General features: G+C 40.9%; 1 protein-coding gene across 1 annotated transcript in view; it reads left to right on the top strand.

Moving 5' to 3' along the window:
* Positions 1 to 2,887: 2,887 nt before the first annotated feature.
* Positions 2,888 to 20,780, top strand: part of LOC309565747 (uncharacterized protein) — a gene marked incomplete at both ends in the record, with an annotated part of 54,417 nt that continues 36,524 nt past the window's right edge. The window contains one exon of the mRNA XM_082270729.1: positions 2,888 to 4,006. Coding sequence (XP_082126855.1) covers positions 2,888 to 4,006 — 1,119 coding nt within the window. The remainder of the gene's footprint in view (positions 4,007 to 20,780) is intronic.

Raw genomic sequence — 20,780 nt, 5'->3', positions numbered from 1 at the left:
GTACCCGAGTACCTTTCTGAAGCTGATCAGTGTACCTAAGTACCTGTCCGCAGCCCATCAGAGTACCTGAGTACCTATTTGCAGCTCATCTGAGTACCTATTCTGCAACCCATATCTCATAGATTATGTGTTGGGGTGTTTGCTTTCCAAAATGGGGACATTTTTTGGGTAATTGCATTTTCCTGGTGCTCCAGGGCCTTCAAAAGTGTGATAGGTCGTTAGGAAATTATATGTGTAATTTATGCTTGTAGAACACCTGACGGTGCTCCTTGCATGTCGGGCCTCTGTATGTGACCAGGCTGTGTGAAAGTCTCACACATGTTGTATTGCCATACTCAGGAGGAGTAGCAGAATCTATTTTGGGGTATAATTGCAAGTATGCATATACTGTGTGTGAGAAATAACTTGTTATTATGACAATTTTGTGTAAAAAAAAATGTATTTCTTCATTTTCCCAAGAAATGTGACAAGAAATTACAACTTCCAAAAACTCTCCATGTCTCTTTTTAAATACCCTGGAATGTCTACTTTCCAAAAAGGGGTCATTTGGGGGGTATTTGTACTGTCCTGACATTTCAGGGCCTCAAGAAATAAGATAGGCCGTCGGTACATCAGGTGTGATTAGGTGTGATCAATTTTTAATGATTGGCACCATAGCTTGTAGACTCTATAACTTTCACACAGACTAAATAATATCCACTAATTTTGGTTATTTTACCAAGGATCTGTAGCAGTGTAAAATTTGGCCCAAATTCATGAAAAAAATACTTATTTGCAAACTTTTATAATAAAAACTAAAACAAAATGTTTTTTTTCCAAAATTTCGCTCTTTTTTCACTTATATTGCAAAAAAAAAAAAAAAAAACCCCAGTGGTGATTAAATGCCACCAAAAGAAGCTCTATTTGTGGGAAAAAAATGATAAAAAATTTGATTGGGTACAGCTTTGCATGACTAAATAAAGGCCCGTACACACGTACCGATCGTCGGCCGAAAAGCTTCGGCCGACGACCGATCTGCTGATTGTAGGCTTGTTAGTATGATGCCTCCGACAGCCGACAGCGCACATTCGGCCGAAAAGAATCTGTCATGCAAGCATTAAAATTTTTGTATGCCGACACCAGAGCGGCCGATTGTTCGCCAGTCAGTACAGAATTCGGCCGACAGACCGCAGATTTGCAAGACTGGGCATGCTCAGAAAAGGGAAAACACAGGGAAAGTTAACCATTACATGACATCACTTCTGCAGTCGGCTGTAGTCGGCAGACAAAATTCTTGTGCAGTCTTTTGCACTTTTCAACAGACACCGACAGCCCTGGACAAAAGACGGCCGATCTGTCGGCCGACGATCAGTACATGTGTATGGGGCTTAATTATCATTCAAAGTGTGAGTGCGCTGAAAATTGGTCTGGACAGGAAGGGGGTGAAAGTGCCCTGTATTGAAGTGGTTAAACATCTCTGGAGAGATCTGAAAATGGCTGTGCACCGACACTCCCCATCCAACCTGATGGAGCTTGAGAGGTCCTGCAAAGAAGAATAAGAGAAACTGCCAAAACATAGGTGTGCCAAGCTTGTAGCATCATACTCCAAAAGACATGAGGCTGTAATTGGTGCTTCAACAAAGTATTGAGCAAAGACTGTGAATACTTTCCACAGGGATTGCTGCACAAATATTCTTTCTTTTGTTGGAAAAACATCCAAAAAGTACATACCAGTACTCTAAGGTTAACGTCCTTCCTAATACAGAAATACATCTAAATTTTCATACAAATACAAAATCTGATATATGCTTAATACCAATTAAGAATCCACCAAGTCATCAATCATTAATTAATTCACACAGGTGTCTCCAATTGGTCATTAAGAAGACTGAGATAAGGTTATAAGGATTGGATCCTTCCCCTCATACAATTAGTAGTATCCAGTATATTCTGTCCTAATAGTAAAAAAAAAAAGGAGGGATATTTATCAATATGATAGCTCCAAAATCATACATTTTAATTATTGAAATAACACCAATAATCATATGTTCAGGTATTAAATATAGTTGTCACTGTTGAAGGTGTAAGACACATTCACTGGCATATTAAGTCCGAAACGTTACTAAATGAAATACTCTGCAATTGTACTGGTATGTACTTTTTGGATGTTTTTCCAATAAAAGAAAGAATATTTGTGCAGCAATCCCTGTGGACTTTTCTGTATATATATATATATATATATATATATATATATATATATATATATATTTGTTTATGCACTATAAGCGCATGGGTTATACATGCTTTGATGTTGATATTTAAGTGTTGTGACAAACCTTTTTTTACCAGATCCCATATTAATGTAGCTTGTGTGTTTATTAGTATCATATACATTTGTTTCAAGTTTGAAGTATTTTTAGTAAAAGCTATTGTAGTAGGATATTTAAGCAGAAGGTATTTTGTACCTTTTTTAACCTTGATTATCTAATTAAAAGTGCAGACTGTCTCTATAGTAGAGTATGCAATACTACTACTGTTCACTACTCTTTAATGATTGTTTGCTTCTGTAAAACTTTCATCATCTCAGATGTTACGTAACTGTGCCGTGTGCTCATTCATGTGCTATGGCTTATTGATTAAATGCCACAGCACATATTCACAGATAGTTGAGTTTTGTATTTCTCTCGGTAATGGAATGGATTGCTTCCTAGTTTGGCAGTGCCTGAAGGACCATTTCACTAAAACAATCAATATCATTTAATGCCTGCTGGGCTACATTTTCCACCCATGTGATTTTGTGAAACATTCCTTACGTCAGTAGACATCAGTACACTACTCATATTGAGATATCCCAGGCAAGGTTAAACATAGTTGGTTTCAACTTGCACCAGAGTGAGTTTGGGAAACCATGAGCGTTCAGAGAGAGGGAAGAAGAATCAGACTGCCAGAAACTAGAACATCTTGGGAGGACAAAGGTACTTCTGAAGTAGCAGCTGGAAAACGAGAAGTTATGGAGAAATTTTTCACACCACTGCCCCATTCTAGCAGCCAGAGACCTTCCAAAAGCAATTCAAAAGGAAAATCTAGCTGGGAGGGGGCCAGGAATCATTACTATAAAGAATCTATGTCTTCTTCCTCACCTTCTTCCTCTTCAAGCCCATGGTCATCAGAATCGAATTTCAGAGTCCATGGACAGTTTCAAGGATACAACTCTCGTGCTCCCCATTCACGTTCCTGTAATGATCTATCGCTGGCAAAGGGGAGAGGAAATGAGGCCAAAAGGAATTTTGTTTCTAAGCAAGATGCTCTACATGCCAAAAAAGCTACCCGAGAAGAAATAAATCATTTGTCTCCAGTAAGAATTAGAGCAGGGTCAGCTAAAAAAAGCCATTCAGGAGATTCAAAGGAGGCAGGTCCCAACAACAAGGGTGGAAGAGAGGATAAAAAAGTTTTAAAAAATGAAGCTCGAAGAGCTAGATCAATGGAGGCACTAGTGGAAAAGGAAGCCAGGAAGAAAGAAGGTAAAGGCAAAAGGAGAGTCATTGAAGAGAAGCAGAAATTTTCTCGTTTTCTAGATGAAATAACTGTCCAGGTGTTAAGCCCATCAAACCTGAACTCTTTAGGCATTAAAGAAAGGCAGAATCTAGGCAATCGTGATCAATGGAAGAACTCAAGTACTGACAGCTTGGGTTCCAGGGGTAAAAGAACCCAACATAATTCTGTAGCAGAACATCAGGATGGGAAAAAGAAAGGTAAAGGAAAAATGGGTTCTGCTACAAAAGCAAAAGTGAGTGCGGATGCCCCTGAACCCTGGCGGAGGAGAGATAAGAGTACCAGTCCAGACTCTGTGACCTCCTCAACACGAAACAGAGGTGACAGAGAGGATGCCAACCTAAGTGCTTCAAACACAGGTCACCAACCAAGAAGAACAAGCCGGAGGCTGTCACAGGAAAATGTTGGAAAGCCACTGGATCACAAAGAAAGGGATAACAAAGATGGTGGCTTAAGTGGAACGCCAAAACGAAAGGTAGGTTGAATCTTTAACAAGGCCAATAATTACCACAGTAATGTAAATAAACACTATATTACTATATTTATTAGGAAAGCATGTTATTTTGTTTGTGAACGAAAACTAACTTGAAGTTTACCTTTTGTTTTTGTAAGACTTAAGCCCCCTACACACGTACCGATTGTCGGCCGAACGATCAGTAGTCTTTTGTATGGTGCTGTCCTGTCGGTTGAAAAGTGCTAAAACTGCACACGAATTTTGTCGGCCAACAACAGCCGACTGCAGAAGTGATGTCATGTGATGGTTAACTTTCCGTGTGTTTTTTCTTCTCTGAACATGCCCAGTCTTGCTCATCTGCTGTTTGTCGGCCGAATTCTGTACTGACTGAGGAACAATCGGCCGTTCTGGTGTTGGCCAACAAAAATTTTATAGCATGCACACCAGATTCTGTTCAGCCGAAAAGTCGCAGTTGGTTGTCGGAAGCATCATACTAACAAGCCGACAATCGGCCGATCGGTCAGTGGCCGAATATTTACGGCCGACAATCGTTACGTGTGTACGGGCCTTAAGTTTGTCTTTGTAATAATGCTATTCCAGTACATAAAAACATTTCTTCGAAGAATTCAAAGCCCAGCCCCAGCAAATTAATCCATGTTAGCAGAGAGGTTAGCATTAAATACTTGTTATGCCTACGGGTTACTGTAAAAGTAGCTTTACGTACCTTACACCAGCCGGGTACAGGGCAACTGCAGAAACTGGTCCCAGATCTGGAGGGAGTCCTGCGGGAGCAAGGTATAAAGTAAATATTTCTCCTTAACCACTTCTGGACCGGATGGTTTTACCCCCTTAATGACCAGGCAATTTTTTGTGATACTGCGCTAATTTAACTGACAATTGCGCGAAAGTCCGACGCTGTCCCCGAATAAAATTCATGGCTTTTTCTTCCCACAAATAGACAAATAGAGCTTTCTTTTGGTGGTATTTGATCACCTATGCGGTTCTTATTTTTTGCGCTAGAAACCAAAAAAAAGAATGACAATTTTGAAAAAAAAAAAAACAATATTTTTTACTTACTGCTATAAAACACAGCCAATAAAAAAATTTAAAAAATCAAATGTTTTCATCAATTTTGGCCAATATGTATTCTGCTACATATTTTTGGTAAAAACAAATCCCAATAGGTGTATATTGATTGGTTTGCCCAAAAGTTATAGCGTCTGCAAACGATGCAATATTTTTATAGCATTTTTTTACATTTTTTTAATAGTAATGGCAGTGATCAGCGATTTTTAGCTGGACTGTGACATTGCGGAAGGCAAATCGGACATAACTGACACTTTTTGGGGACCAGTGACACTGTTACAGTGATCAGTGCTAAAACAAAATGCACTGTCACTGCACTAATGACACTGGCAGGGAAGGGGCAATCAAAGGGTTAAGTGTGTCTCTAGGGGGTGCTTGGTAACTGTGTGGGGGAGGGACTCACTGTTTGAACACAGAGATCCGTGTTCCTGCTTAGCAGAAACACAAGATCACTATGTTCTTCACTGACAGAACGGTTATCTCCCTTGTTTACATAGGTAGATCTCCGCTCTGCCTCTTCCAGGGATGATCACTAGTGGCCGGTGGACATCGGGTCCACTGGACTCATTGATTGACATCCCCGCTAGCCAATCGCGGCGAGAACGCACCATCTAGTGGATATTGAACGAAACGACGTACATGTACGTTGTTTCCCGCAATTGAGCCACACTGCCGCAGTATATACACAGCGGGCGGTCGGCAGGTGGTTAAAAATGCATTCTCTGCCCCCAGACTAAACAAGCAATCAACCCTTGCAATGAAGGAGGAAGAATTAACAGCAATGGTGGATTTTATTTTTATTTTTCTGGACTTTAAAGTGGATATAAAAACCCCAAATGAATGATGTTTACTTTGCTAACACACTTTTAAAACAATTGCAATTTTTCTTTAAATACACTTTTTTTTTATACTTTCTTAGTGCTGTTAAACTTCTGCAGTCACTTCCTGTCTATATGCAGGCACTCCAGCAATCCCTGCATGACAATTGTCAGAGTGGGCCACCTGAATGTGACAACAGTGTGCCATACCTGCCTAAGGTATGTTTGAATGGCCACTTCCAGTCTCCATCAGAAGGCCTTGTGACAGAGTGACAATGCAGGGGTACCATTGGAAAAGAGGTGCAGACTGTTGTCACTCTGGGGTTGATTTACTAAACCCAGAGAGTGCAAAATCTGGTGCAGCTTTGCAGAGAAACTTCAGCTTCCAAGTTTTTTTGTCAAAGCTTAATTGAACAACCTGAAGTTAAAAGCTGATTGGCTACCATGCACAGCTGCACCAGATTTTGCACCCTCCAGTTTTATTAAATCAGCCCCCCTGTAACAGGAAGTACCTGAACACAAACCTTAATGGCAATAGCAAAAACACCAGGTGTTATTTTATTAGTAGCTGCAAATTTTTAAATCTTCAGCGCCAGTTCACACTAGTGTGATGCCAGACATCGCATGTGATTTGCACCGCATTGCTGTGCAGATCACATGTGATGTCTGTGCGATGCGATTTCAGCCATACAAAATGTATGGCTGAAATCGCATCGCATTTGCAGCAGAATGGTGCAGGACCCTTTTTTTTGGTTCACACTGGAATCCGATCCCTGCACCATTTCACAGTTCGCATTGCGATCTGCGAACCAATCTGGGGTTGTCATTAACTTTACATTGACACCCCCAGCAACTCGCAGATCTCAGTGTGAACTTGTGAAGCTTATAACATATTTAATGGTTGGGTTTACTTGTGCTAAAGTATCTCACAAAAGTGAGTACACCCCTCACATTTTTGTAAATATTTTATGATATCTTTCAATGTGACAACACTAAAGAAATGACTCTTTGCTGCAATGTAAAGTAGTGAGTGTACAGCTTGTATAACAGTGTAAAATTGCTGTCCCCTCAAAATAACTCAACACACAGCCATTAATGTCTAAACTGCTAGCAACAAAAGTGAGTACACCACTAAGTGAAAATGTCCAAATTGGGCCCAATTAGCCATTTTCCCTCCCCGGTGTCAGGTGACTCGTTAGTGTTACAAGGTCTCAGGTGTAAATGGGGAGCAGGTGTGTTAAATTTTGTGTTATCGCTTTCATTTTCTCATACTGGTCACTGAAAGTTCAACATGGCACCTCATGGCAAAGATCTCTCTGAGGATCTGAAAAAATGAATTGTTGCTCTACATAAAGATGGCCTATGCTATAAGAAGATTACCATGACCCTGAAACTGAGCTGCAGCACGGTGGCCAAGACCATACAGTGGTTTAACCGGACAGTTTCCACTCAGAACAGGCCTCGCCATGGTCGACCAAAGAAGTTGAGTGCGCGTGCTCAGCATCATATCCAGAGGTTGTCGTTGGGAAATAGATGTTTGAGTGCTGCCAGCATTGCTGCAGAGGTTGAAGGGGTGGGGGGGTCAGCGCTCAGACCATACGCTGCACACTGCATCAAATTGGTCTGCATGGTTGTCATCCCAGAAGGAAGCCTCTTCTAAAGATGATGCACAAGAAAGCCCGCAAACAGTTTGCTGAAGACAAGTAGACTAAGGACATGGATTACTGGAACAATGTCCTGTGGTGTGATGAGACCAAGATAAACTTATTAGGTTCAGATGGTGTCAAACGTGTGTGATGGCAACCAGATGAGAAGTACAAAGCCAAGTGTATCTTGCCTACAGTCAAGCATGGTGGTGGGAATGTCATGGTCTGGGGCTGCGTGAGTGCGGCCAGCACTTGGGAGCTACAGTTCATTGAGGTAACCATGAATACCAACATGTACTGTGACAGCCTGAAGCAGAGCATGATGCCGCTGAACATTAATAGAGGTAGTGTGTAGTCAGTGGCACGCATGCGCGCCCCAGACCCGGATACAAAAAAGACATACAGGTACGCGATTTCCGCTAAAGGGCTGCCTTGCCAAAGTATATGTGCGTGGGGCGGTCCGGAAGCAGTTAAAGTAAAATGTTCATATATTTAATTGCTTTCTCTTGTATAGTTTTGTTGTATTAAATGTAGTGGTTTGTAGATGAACTAATAGTTGCAGCTCAGTATTTGATGCAGCCTCATTTAAACTCACTACTTAAAGTGATTATAAAGTCTAGTTTTTTTTTCTATTAAAATAACACACATATCATACTTACCTGCTCTGTAGCAGTGGTTTTGCACAGAGCAGTCCGGATCCTTCTCTTCTGGGTCCCTGGCTGGAGCTCTCGGCCCCTCCCTCCTATTAAGTGCCCCCACAGCAAGCAGCTTGCTATGGGATACCCGAGCCGAGCCGTTCCGTGTGTCCATTCAGATACGGAGCCGCCGTTTGGCCCCGACCCCCTCTCTCTCCTGATTGACTAACTGACTTTGATTGATAGCAGCGGGAGTCAATAGCACTACTGCTGTGTCTCAGCCAATCAGGAGATAGAGTCCCGGACGGCTGAAGCACTTGTGGACATTGCTGGATAGGGAGGGGGCTCAGGTAAGTATTAGGGGGGCTGCTGCACACAGAAGGCTTTTTATCCTAATGCATAGAAAGCATTAAAAAAAAAAAAACCTTCTGCATAATATACAACCCCTTATTCACAACCCTATATACAGCAGCAGGTTGGCAGGTTCCAGCAAATTGCCGTACCTGTACAGCGGTTCACGGGAGCGATCCTGGGGGCACGCGCACGTGCCCATTCACCAGCGGGGAAGCTGAGGAATGGGGCTGGCCGCCGCGATCACCAGCGATTGCTCCCCATGGAGAGTGAACGGCGGTCTGCTGTTGTAAACACAGCAGACCGTTTTTCTCTCAGTAATAATCAGAGGGCTCCTGTGTTCCTCCTATTTAGGAACACAGGTCCCTGTGATGATTCCATAAGCCTATCCCCCCCCCACAGTTAGAAAACACCCCTTAGGTTCACATTTAACCCCTTTCCCTGCCAGTGTCATTAGTACAGTAACAGTGCATATTTCTTGCACTCATTACTGTAGTAATGTCACTGGTACTCCCAAAAGTTTAATTAATGTTAGTCAGGTGTCCGATATGTCCGCCGCAATGTCGCAGTCCTGTTAAAAAATCACTGATCGCCGCCATTACTAGTAAAAAAATAAATAAAAATGACATAAATCTTTCCCCTAGTTTGTAGACGCGATAACTTTTGTGCAAACCAATCAAAATACACTTATTGGGATTTGTTTACCAAAAATATGTAGCAGAATACAAATTGGCCTAAAATGATGAAAAAATGTAATTTAATTTTTTTTTTTTTTATTGGGAATGTTATATAGCAGAAAGTGAAAATATTGTTTTGTTTTGTTTTTTTCAGAATTGTCGCTATTTTTTTGTATATAGCACAAAAAATAAAAATCCCACAGGTGATCAAATACCACCAAAAGAAAGCTCTATTTGTGGGGAAAAAAGGACATCGATTTTGGTTGGATACAGCGTTGCATGACTGCGCAATTGTCAGTTAAATTAACGCAGTGCTGAGTCACAAAAAAATGGCCTGAAAAGATTAATTCGGAGTCTGTGTTTTAACCTGGAATCTTGCCAACATCCCTCGTGAATATTGAACAGTAAAAAACCCCTGAGGAGTGGGACTTTAAACGGCAAGAACCAGGACTTGAGTAAAGTATGTAAAGTATAAATATAATAATAATAATAGCTACCTGTAGAGTTGGAATAGAGTAGGGATATCTCCAGATAAATCTGGTTTATCTGGAGATATCCCTACTCTATTCCAACTCTACAGGTAGCTATTATTATTATTAAATATTGAAATTCAACTCCATGTTTACTATGTTTATCATACTGATTGTTACCTTTCATGCTTCCAGTCTGAGCTCTGGTGTTTCCTGGACTATCGAGAAAGGCAATTTGACCGAAACGCGTCTAGTCCGGTCCAGACATCTCAGACTCTCTCGGTTCCAAGACGTATTTAAGACCATGTTTTTATGATACATGTTATTTTTGTCTTTGTCAATTCATTTTTTGTAATATTTGTAATAAAACTTATTTACTTTCATACTCAAGTCCTGGTTCTTGCCGTTTAAAGTCCCACTCCTCAGGGGTTTTTTACTGTTCAAAAAAATGGCCTGGTCATTAACTACTTGCCGACCGCTTACCGCATATATACTGTGGTAGTGTGGCTCTTCCAGGCAAACCGATGTATGTATACGTTGGTCGCCTAGTGGCAGCTAGGGGGCGAGCATGCGCTGCTGGCGGCGCGCTCCTGCTCCCGATTGTCAGCAGGGAAGCCGATGCAGCGGGCAGGCGGCTCTGATTGCTGCCTGACACCCGCGATCGTTCCTCGCTGAGAGTTGTAAACACAGCTGACCCTTCTTCTCCCTGGGATGATCATAGAGCCCATGTGATCCTGCTATATAGGATCACATTTCTCTATGGTCATTTCAGAAGCCCCCCCCCCCCCCACAGTTAGAATCACTTTCCTAGGCTCACATTTAACCCCTTGATCACCCACAGGGTTGACCCCTTCCCTGCCAATGGCATTATTACAGTAACAGTGCATATTTTTTGTGGGGAAAAAAAGGACATACATTTCATTTTGAATATGTGGATGGGGTATCCATTTGTTCTTTTTTGATCAACCAGCTGGCTGATTAAAAAAAATGGACCCTCTGTGGTCAGCTTTATACTAGCATTGGGAAAAGGAGCAGGAAAGTAGAGTCATACCATAGTATTGTAGAATTGAAAGCAAAGCCTGAATATGTAATGAGCACATTTATCATTTTAAATTAGATAGAAACAATATTTTTTAACAACCATTGATATGAATATTTAATTAAGTTGAGCTCTATTAAAGATATATCTTTGAAAAGGTCAAATGTTTAGTTTAATAAGGCAGTAAAAAAACACTAAGGAGCTCAGAGGTGATGTGCATAGTTCCATAACCTAATGCAACTAGCCAGACCTCGTGTTTTATCACCCCAGTGCAATCTGAGCATTGAAGGAAGATTTCTGCCTCCTAATTCACTTGTGTTAATTTGATACCACTGTAGGGGAAGGTATAACAGATCAATGAATACCCCTAACCGATCTTTTAGCCATATATAACATGATGCAGTATATGCACAATCCCAGAGCTAACCTTTAGGCCCCTTTCACACATACGGTCCGTTCAGTTCATCAGTTCAGTCACATCAAAATGTATCAGTTTGTCATCCGTTTTTCATCCATTTTTCATCCGTTTTTCGTCAGTTGTCATCCATTTTTCATCCGTTTTTTGTCAGTTGTTATCCGTTTTTCATCAGTTTTTCATCAGTTGTTATCTGTTGTTCATTCGTTGTCATCCGTTTTTCATCCGTTGTCATTCGTTTTTACATAGAGATACATTGATGTCTGTTTTTCATCCGTCAACGGATGGATGAAAAACGGACAAACGGAAAGCATGTGTGAAAGGGGCCTTACTATTTCTAATAAAACACTATCCTAAAATCCACCTTAATCACCTTAACCCTATCCTGACCATAGGCTATTGATGCAAAAAAATACCTAGGCCAAATTTAACAGTATCAGTATGTGTCAGTTAACAAAAACTCTATGTTTAATAGGATCATCAAATGTACACGTCATTTTAAAGATACTTTTTTTTGAAACACTGATTTATTATTATTTTTAATAGTGCAGCTTTATCTGATAGTTAAACTTTTGAATGGATGGCAGAGTAGGTGAACACTGCAGCCTGAGGATGGCAATATGCATGTGCAGGCTGAAGGCTTTCAATTTTTTGGCCAATGGAGCCTTCATTCTACTTGTGATCACTATATCAGAGCTGACATCGTGATCCACCAAGATGATCAATGTGTATCTGAAGTCAAAAGAGCATGAAACTCTTTCAGCTTCCCAAACAAGCAAAAATTACGTATAAATTGCAAAGTGCAATCAAAATATAAAGAAAAAATAAATTCTATATATGAAAGTGCAATCACAAAACATTCACCTGCTTACTGGGAAAAGTATATAAGGTGCAAAATATTCAGTCAGCATATAAAGTGCATAAAATATCCTTGAAGCACATACAATTTGCAAACCATGTATCTGTGTATAGATATCACTGTAAAAATATATATATACGTCAATCTTAAATCGTAATCTTAAATTATAGAAAGTCCACAGTTCATCATCAAAAAGCCTCAAGTGAAGAAAAAAGTGCAAGTGCAGGAAAAGTGCAACGAAGGTGCCAAAAAATCCACATGTATAAGTGTCTTCAGTGTGCACCCGTGGGGATCACACCATCCCTGTCTCAAAGGTCTCCCTAAATTGACTCACCAGAGAATGAATAATATTTATTAGACAAAAGGCTGGTTTACACCAGCAACATACAATAATGCATGGCTGCTAGAATGCGCTGTAAAGACCGCACTGACATTGCTCTATAAGCAGCGCATCCGAATATAACCTTTTAAATTAGAACTTTTTCAAAATGTCAAAAAGTGACATATTTTTCAGTTCTACTCACAGTGCGATGTGGTGAACTGCACTGCATAATGCTGATCTGGGAAAAGTACAACATGCCGTAACACACCACTGCAGCACAGTGGTGTAAAATGCCATAATTGGGAACAAGGCTTTATGCCTTGTCTATGCATTGGGGCTGTGTAAAGCTGGATACACACTATCCAATTTTTGTGGTTAGATTTCCTTCAGATTTACCTTTTCTATGTAGTACAAGGGCCTGCCAGATTGCATACAAATTGAAAGTGTTTAGGTTTGACCTCATATTATATGGTTTTGGTAAGTCTAAAGGAAAAAGTCTTCTGAAAATCTTATAGTGTGTATGGCCCATTAGACAAGGCTGTCCAGTGCAGCTTAACGCATCTGGCGTGAACAGGCACAAAAAAGACAGCTCTTTTCTTCTGTTAGAAAAGACAGTAAGACCCCTTTCACACGGGCTTTCCGATGCGGTCCGCCTGTCAGTTTTTCAGACTAACCTGATCTAATGCTCCATGCAACCCTATGGAGCAGCGGATGTCAGCAGTGACATCTCTGCTGACACTTGCTGCTATCTGATCCTATTTTCCATCTGTCTGGGGGACCAGATTGGATGGGATCGGATGAAAATGGACAGTTGGTCCATTTTCATCTGATCTCCCACAGAGGAGAGCAGGGGTCTGACAGGTCTGTCTCAGCACAGTGAGCGGAGACTGACATGTCATCTGCCTGCTTAGCGGGGATTGGTGGATCGATCCCTGCTGAGCAAAACGGAGTCCTTTCACACGGGCGAAAAGCCCATGTGAAAGGACCCAAACTGCAACAATTACAAAGTTCTGGTAAAAGGTTACCATAGGGGAATGAAGACAAGCATTCATTATACATATAGAAAATGAAATTAGTGCTGTATTAACTGCTTGCCGACCGCCCCACGTATATGTACTGTGCGGCTCCTATAGGAGAAATCACCTATCTGTACGTCTTCGGCACTTCCGAGTTTGTGGCCTTTGGACACAGTGAAGTCAATCAGTGGGTCCGGTGGACCCGTTGTCCGCCGGGACCCGCCCATCATTCCCGATAGAGGCAGAATGGTGGTCTGCCTATGTAAACTAGGCAGATCGCCGTTCTGTGACAAGGGAAGACAGTGATCCTGTGTTTCTGCTAAGCACAGTACTCCCACAGTACAAGCATCCCCCACACAGTTAGAAAGCACTTCCTAGGGACACATTTAACCCTTTGATCGCCCCTGATGTTAATCCCTTCTATGCCAGTGTCATTAGTACAGTGACAGTGCATATGTTTTTTAGCATTGATAACTGTATAGGTGTCACTGCTCCCCAAAAAATTGCCACTTAGGGATTTATTTACCTAAGCTAGAGGGGCAAAATTAGTCACAATTCTGCAGAGAAACCAATCAGCTTCCAGGTTTTATTGCTAAAGCTTAATTAAGCAAGCTGAGGTTAGAAGTTGATTAGTTTCTCTGCATAATTGTGACAAATTTTGCCCTCTCTAACTTTAGTAAATATACCCCTTAGTGTCTGATTTGTCCCCTGCAATGTCGCAGTCCCACTTTAACACACTGATCCCCTCCATTACTACTGGAAAAAAACATAGGTAAATAAAAATTTCATAAAAATATCCCATAGTTTGTAGACGCTATAAATTTTGCGCAAACCAATCAATATAAGCTTATTGAGATTTTTTTTTACCAAAACATACAGCAGAATACATATTGGCCTAAACTGAAATTAGATTTTTATATTTTTGTACTGGGTGTGTTTTATAGCAGAAATGAAAAATATTGTTTTTTTTCAAAATTGTTGGTTATTTTTGTTTATAGCGCAAAAAATAAAAACCGCAGAGGTGCTTAAATACCACAAAAAGAAAGCTCTATGTATTCAGGTTATAACGTCACACGACCGAGCAATTGTAAGTTAAAGTAATGCAGTGCCGTATTGCAAAAAATGGCCTGGTCATGAAGGGGGGTAAACTTTCCGGAGCTGAAGTGGTTACATTTATATCTTAAGCACTTAGCTTCAGAGCCCAGAAGTATCATTATATTAGATATACTGTATTACATTTCGTCTCTTTAGTGTAGATTCCATTTAATAATTTGTTTCAGACAGGGGATTCTTGATGCATGACTGGCTGTAGAATATACTGTATCTGATACATATTTCACAATCTTACTCACACACACACTACTAACTTGCACACATTTATTTTCCAAAGCTTTACACACATTACCTTTGTTTGCAGTCAGATTGATCAGATTTGAACATAAACATTTGAGCAAATGTAAGTGAGAATTATTTGGTTGAAAGGTTATTCTAGAAAAGGGCCCATTTGAATTTGTGCAGACACACATTACATTGCGTGTTAACATGCATTGTGTTAGGGAAGTCCATTTATTCTGAATAGGTTGCCAATGCACCCAGCATGTCCAAATTTAGACATAACCCTTTTTTATTCTACAATGCAGAGCAATGCACTACCATGCATGGCCATGCTTTGTGGTGCACTACAATACAGGTGCGTTGGGGAAGGTGCATTGGACTGTCATCTAACATTATTGCAAAGAATTCCCACGGTACCACATGAACCAGCTGCAAACTTCCCATCGCTCAATTACTGCTCCCTGCAAATGCACGGATCAATAACCGCTTTATTTAATTAAATATGCTCAACGATCTTCATACCGTACAACTGAAGCCTATGCTTATATGTTACTCTGCCACCACCGTGCCCATCATTATTGCAGCTACTCATAGCTCAAGTGCCTACTTTAGCATAATGAGGTTGAATAATAATCTTAAAGTATAACTAAAGGCAAAACTTTATTTTTTTTTTTAGTTTTGGATAAAGTGGGGATGGATTAGGACACCTGTCAATTTTTATTGCTATCTGTGTCCCTGATTCCCCCTCTCTATTTGCCTTGCTTACCATTATCATTAAAAGTGAAAGTAAAAGAAAATAGCAAATTTTGGGTTGTTCCCAGAAAAGTAACAGAGGGGAAATCTTCCAATGGGCACACTAGTTCTGGTGACCTGGGGAGGTCCCAAGAATTTCCCTTAATTTGCAAGAATTTTCTCTCACTTCCTGCTTTGGTTAAGGGACAGGAAGTGAAGGTAAATCTCCCCAATGGGAACACACCCTTACTCTATCCAAAATTCAAAAAACATTTTTGCCTATAGTTCTTCTTTAAGGTTACTTTCCTTGGCCTTAAGCTGGCCATACATGTTCAATTTTCTTGTACAATTTTCTGTTAGATTTACCAAAAACCATATAATATGAGGTCAAAACAAAACTTTTATTTGTATCCAATTAGGCAGGCCTTTGTACTACATAGTTGAAGGTAAAATTAAAGAAAATTGTACAGAAAATTGTAAGAAAATTAATAATGTATAGGCAGCCTAAGTTGTATCCCCACCCAAAATCGAGTGTTATCTTCTCTTTTCATGATATGTTAACTATGTTATATCATCATTACTAAAATATCGAAAAAATGAAAAAAAAAAGATTACTAAAATGACAAAATTAGTTAAACCTTTGCATACCAGATAAGTAATAATTTGCTGCCTCCTGTATAAAGTTTAAAGTCTTGTTTTTAATGTTAAAGTCACAATGTATCATTTGATCTGTAAGACATAATAAAAATATTTGGAATAAAATAAATGGCACGGCATTGCGCTAATGCATGCATTATCACAACACAAAGGAAAAAGGTTTCTACAGTATAGAGTGGTTGAGGACTTTCAATGTGCTTCCAGGGAAATATGGAGAGCTTCTCATAAATCACCAGATTGTTTAGATAAAAAAGGTTCGTTTTTATTGTACAAACATACTATAAAAATCCATAAAATGTGTGCACATAGCTCTAATACATAAAAGTTCCTTGAAGTATGCCCATCTTTAGTTGACGCATTTCACGGATCCATCTCTGCTTCAGAACTGGGCCAAGAAAATAGTGTTTCAATTCTTCCATATGCAACAGATTATTCCATCTATAGGTGTAACGGATCAACCGGCACCCCAACTGGGTACCTTCATTGACGGATGCTTCTAGCACTTCCCGAGGGCTCCAAGCACTCCACCAGACACCATAACCACCTCAGACCCCAGAAGCCACCGCAGCTTGGTTTGGGTCTCACCGTCTCCTTCCCACCCTGGACCTATGACAAGGCTTCAGGTTCCAGTGGGTGAACTTCTCTTTCCCCAGAGAGTGAAGCAGGAACAAGCTCTTACAAGAGCTTAGTGATTATCCAAGGGAGTATGAAAAGCATAGCAATCCCTTGTAGCAGATTCCCCCAATAAGAGACAGGATTCTCAATTGAGGGTGAAATAGAACCCAAACTGTTTATTCAAACACATGCACAAAGAGATATACACTGTGGGACAATCCCCCCTCCCCTTAGCAGCCAATCCACATTGACATATACATTTCATAATAAGTTTATCTCAAGGCAGACAGACACAATAGAACAATGGAATACAGGCACTTACCAATAACAAACCCCACCCCATCTCACTATCTAGCAATCTGAAAAGTCAAACCATTCATCTTCATACATTTCCTGTGAGATATTGCTGACAAATATTACTGTCCCATCTGAAGCAATTCAAACCATGAAGTATGTGTCTTTCACTCCCAGTGACGTGCGTACCGTCACAATAGGGGAAACAGAAATACAGTAATAGTACCTTGATAATAATATTGTTCCATAAGTAAAGGTTGATCATATTAACATCACAACCCCATCATTTCATAAGTGTATTGCTTACATAAGATTGGTTATGCATAAAACCAGTGTGTAGGCGACACTGATAATGAATGTCTGACCTTTACATTCATGGTATGGCCCCAGAGGGTCTCAATCAAGACATTGAAAAAATTGATTAGCACCTGGAGAACATAGACAGAATTTCCATCAAAAGATCCTCACAAATATCCATAAGCTTAGAGCTTTTTTTGGCCTGTGAGGGGACCCTAAAGACAGAAGTGAGCAAAAAACAACCTTATGTATATTCTATTTTTATTCATTGGACCCATGTAAAGTGAAGACTCTTACCTAAATTAAACCAACCAAGCAGACAGACTATATATTGGTAAAGAGTAGTCCCTACACTCATTGGCAACCGCATACACCCAATAACCATAACATCAAAAAGATATACAGTGGGTACGGAAAGTATTCAGACCCCCTTACATTTTTCACTCTTTGTTATATTGCAGCCATTTGCTAAAATCATTTAAGTTCATTCTTCTTCCTCATGAATGTACACATAGCACCCCATACTGACAGAAAAACACAGAATTGTTGACATTGTTGCAGATTTATTAAAAAAAGAAAAACTGAAATATCACATGGTCCTAAGTATTCAGACCCTTTGCTGTGACACTCATATATTTAACTCAGGTGCTTTCCATTTCTTCTGATCATCCTTGAGATGGTTCTACACCTTCATTTGAGTCCAGCTGTGTTGGATTATACTGATTGGACTTGATTAGGAAAGCCACACACCTGTCTATATAAGACCTTCCAGATCACAATGCATGTCAGAGCAAATGAGAATCATGAGGTCAAAGGAACTGCCTAAAAGAGCTCAGAGACAGAATTGTGGCAAGGCACAGATCTGGCCAAGGTTACAAAAAGATTTCTGCTGCACTTAAGGTTCCTAAGAGCACAGTGGCCTCCATAATCCTCAAATGGAAGACGTTTGGGACGACCAGAACCCTTCCTAGAGCTGGCCGTCCGGCCAAACTGAGCTATCGGGGGAGAAGAGCCTTGGTGAGAGAGGTAAAGAAGAACCCAAAGATCACTGTGGCTGAGCTCCAGAGATGCAGTCAGGAGATGGGAGAAAGTTGTAGAAAGTCAACCATCACTGCAGCCCTCCACCAGTAGGGGCTTTATGGCAGAGTGGCCCGACGGAAGCCTCTCCTCAGTGTAAGACACATGAAAGCCCGCATGGAGTTTGCTAAAAAACACCTGAAGGACTCCAAGATGGTGAGAAATAAGATTCTCTGGTCTGATGAGACCAAAATAGAACTTTTTGGCCTTAATTCTAAGCGGTATGTGTGGAGAAAACCAGGCACTGCTCATCACCTGTCCAATACAGTCCCAACAGTGAAGCATGGTGGTGGCAGCATCATGCTGTGGGGGTGTTTTTCAGCTGCAGGGACAGGACGACTGGTTGCAATCAAGGGAAAGATGAATGCGGCCAAGTACAGGGATATTCTGGACAAAAACCTTCTCCAGAGTGCTCTGGACCTCAGACTGGGCCGAAGGTTTACCTTCCAACAAGACAATGACCCTAAGCACACAGCTAAAATAACGAAGGAGTGGCTTCACAACTCCGTGATTGTTCTTGAATGGCCCAGCCAGAGCCCTGACTTAAACCCAATTGAGCATCTCTGGAGAGACCTAAAAATGGCTGTCCACCAACGTTTACCATCTAACCTGACAGAACTGGAGAGGATCTGCAAGGAGGAATGGCAGAGGATCCCCAAATCCAGGTGTGAAAGACTTGTTGCATCTTTCCCAAAAAGACTCCTGGCTGTATTAGATCAAAAGGGGGCTTCTACTAAATACTGAGCAAAGGGTCTGAATACTTAGGACCATGTGATATTTCAGTTTTTCTTTTTTAATAAATCTGCAACAATGACAACAATTCTGTGTTTTTCTGTCAGTATGGGGTGCTATGTGTACATTCATGAGGAAGAAGAATGAACTTAAATGATTTTAGCAAATGGCTGCAATATAACAAAGAGTGAAAAATTTAAGGGGGTCTGAATACTTTCCGTACCCACTGTATGAGCCCCCATAGAGATGTATCAGGTTCTAGAATAATCGGTTGCATATGGAATAATTCTAAGAATTAAAACCCTATATGCTTGGCACGGTCCTGAGAAAGAGCTGGATCCATGGCGTGCATTGACTAAAGATAGGCATATTTTTAGGAACAGCTTTTATGTATTAGAACTATGTGCACATATTTTAATTGATGTGTTATGTGTGACACAACAGAATGTTTTTATGATATATGTGTACAATAAAAACTAACCTTTTTATATCTAAGTAATCGGGTGATTTATGGAAAGCTCTGCATATTTTTCTGGAAGCATATTGAAAGTCCTCAACTACTCTGTAGGTGTTTTCTTACCCTTATTTATTATGGGATGATGTTTCCAGAGAAGAAGCATATCATTTTTTTTTCTTTTAGTGATTTCACTATTCTTCTAAATATTAGCTCATGTTATCACAGCGCACCATTGTGAATGGACTCCTACAGTGTTTCTAAAGGCAAAAGGTTTTTTTTTTTTACCTTAATACATTCTATGCATTCAAAAAAAAAAAAAAAACCTTCTGCATGCAGCTCTTATACTTACCTGAGCCGGATCGCAATCTAGTGATGTGCAAGAGATCTGCCACCATCTCCCTCCTCATTGGACTGCCAGTGACGAAGGATCAGGGGGAGGGGCTAAGTCCTGCTGCCTGTGTCAATAGATGCAGACAAACGAGCCTCGTCAGCAAGCCTGCAGCAGTGCTCCCATTACAAGTGGCTTGCTATGGGGGCACTCGGGGCGGGGGGGGGGGGGGCAGTAGTTCCGGCGGGGAACCCAAGAATGGGAGGATTGAGGCTGCTCTGTGCAAAACTATTGTACAGAGCAGATAAGTATTTTTTTGTTATTTTAAAGAAAAAAAAATCACTTTAAGGTGAACTGTAGTCAAACTGCTTAAAGTGACAATAAACTATATCCTTATTTTCCAAAAATAACCCATACATGTCCATTACTTACTGCCCCTGTAATCTGTCATAAAATGTTTTCTTACTGTGGTTTCTGCCTCCTTGCAAAGTCACCTGTGAGCTCCCAAACCTCAAGCAGGTATTGATATGAATGTACAGGGGCGTAACTACAGGGGTTGCAATTGCAACCGGGCCCCATGCTCCAGAGGGCCTGTGCGGCTTCCCTGTACACCTGGATAGGAGGGGGCGGCGGGGGGCAGCATGTAGAGAAATCACTGTCCTCCTTTTTCCTCCTGTAGCTGCAGGAGGAGAATGGAGGAATTTGGTTCCTCTGTATGCTGCCCCCGCCACTCCTCCTATCCAGTTCTAAAGTTTGTGTTCTGCTGTCTCTGGGCCCCTGTGTGCTCCCCTGGTTTCCCCCCCCCCCATACTGTGCTGCCCCCCCCCCCCCAGTGTGCTCCCTCCCCTCTCCTGCTGCAGGGGATGTGTCACAATAGAGAACCAGGAAGGTTGTAATATGTAATTTACCAGCTCCACCCTTTTCTGAATGGACAGAG

The sequence above is a fragment of the Pelophylax lessonae genome (assembly GCF_965119305.1).
Source record: "Pelophylax lessonae genome assembly, chromosome: 10".
In the NCBI taxonomy this organism is placed as follows: domain Eukaryota; kingdom Metazoa; phylum Chordata; class Amphibia; order Anura; family Ranidae; genus Pelophylax; species Pelophylax lessonae.
Note: the sequence above shows the minus strand (reverse complement) of the source record. Positions and strands in the feature narration are given on the sequence as shown.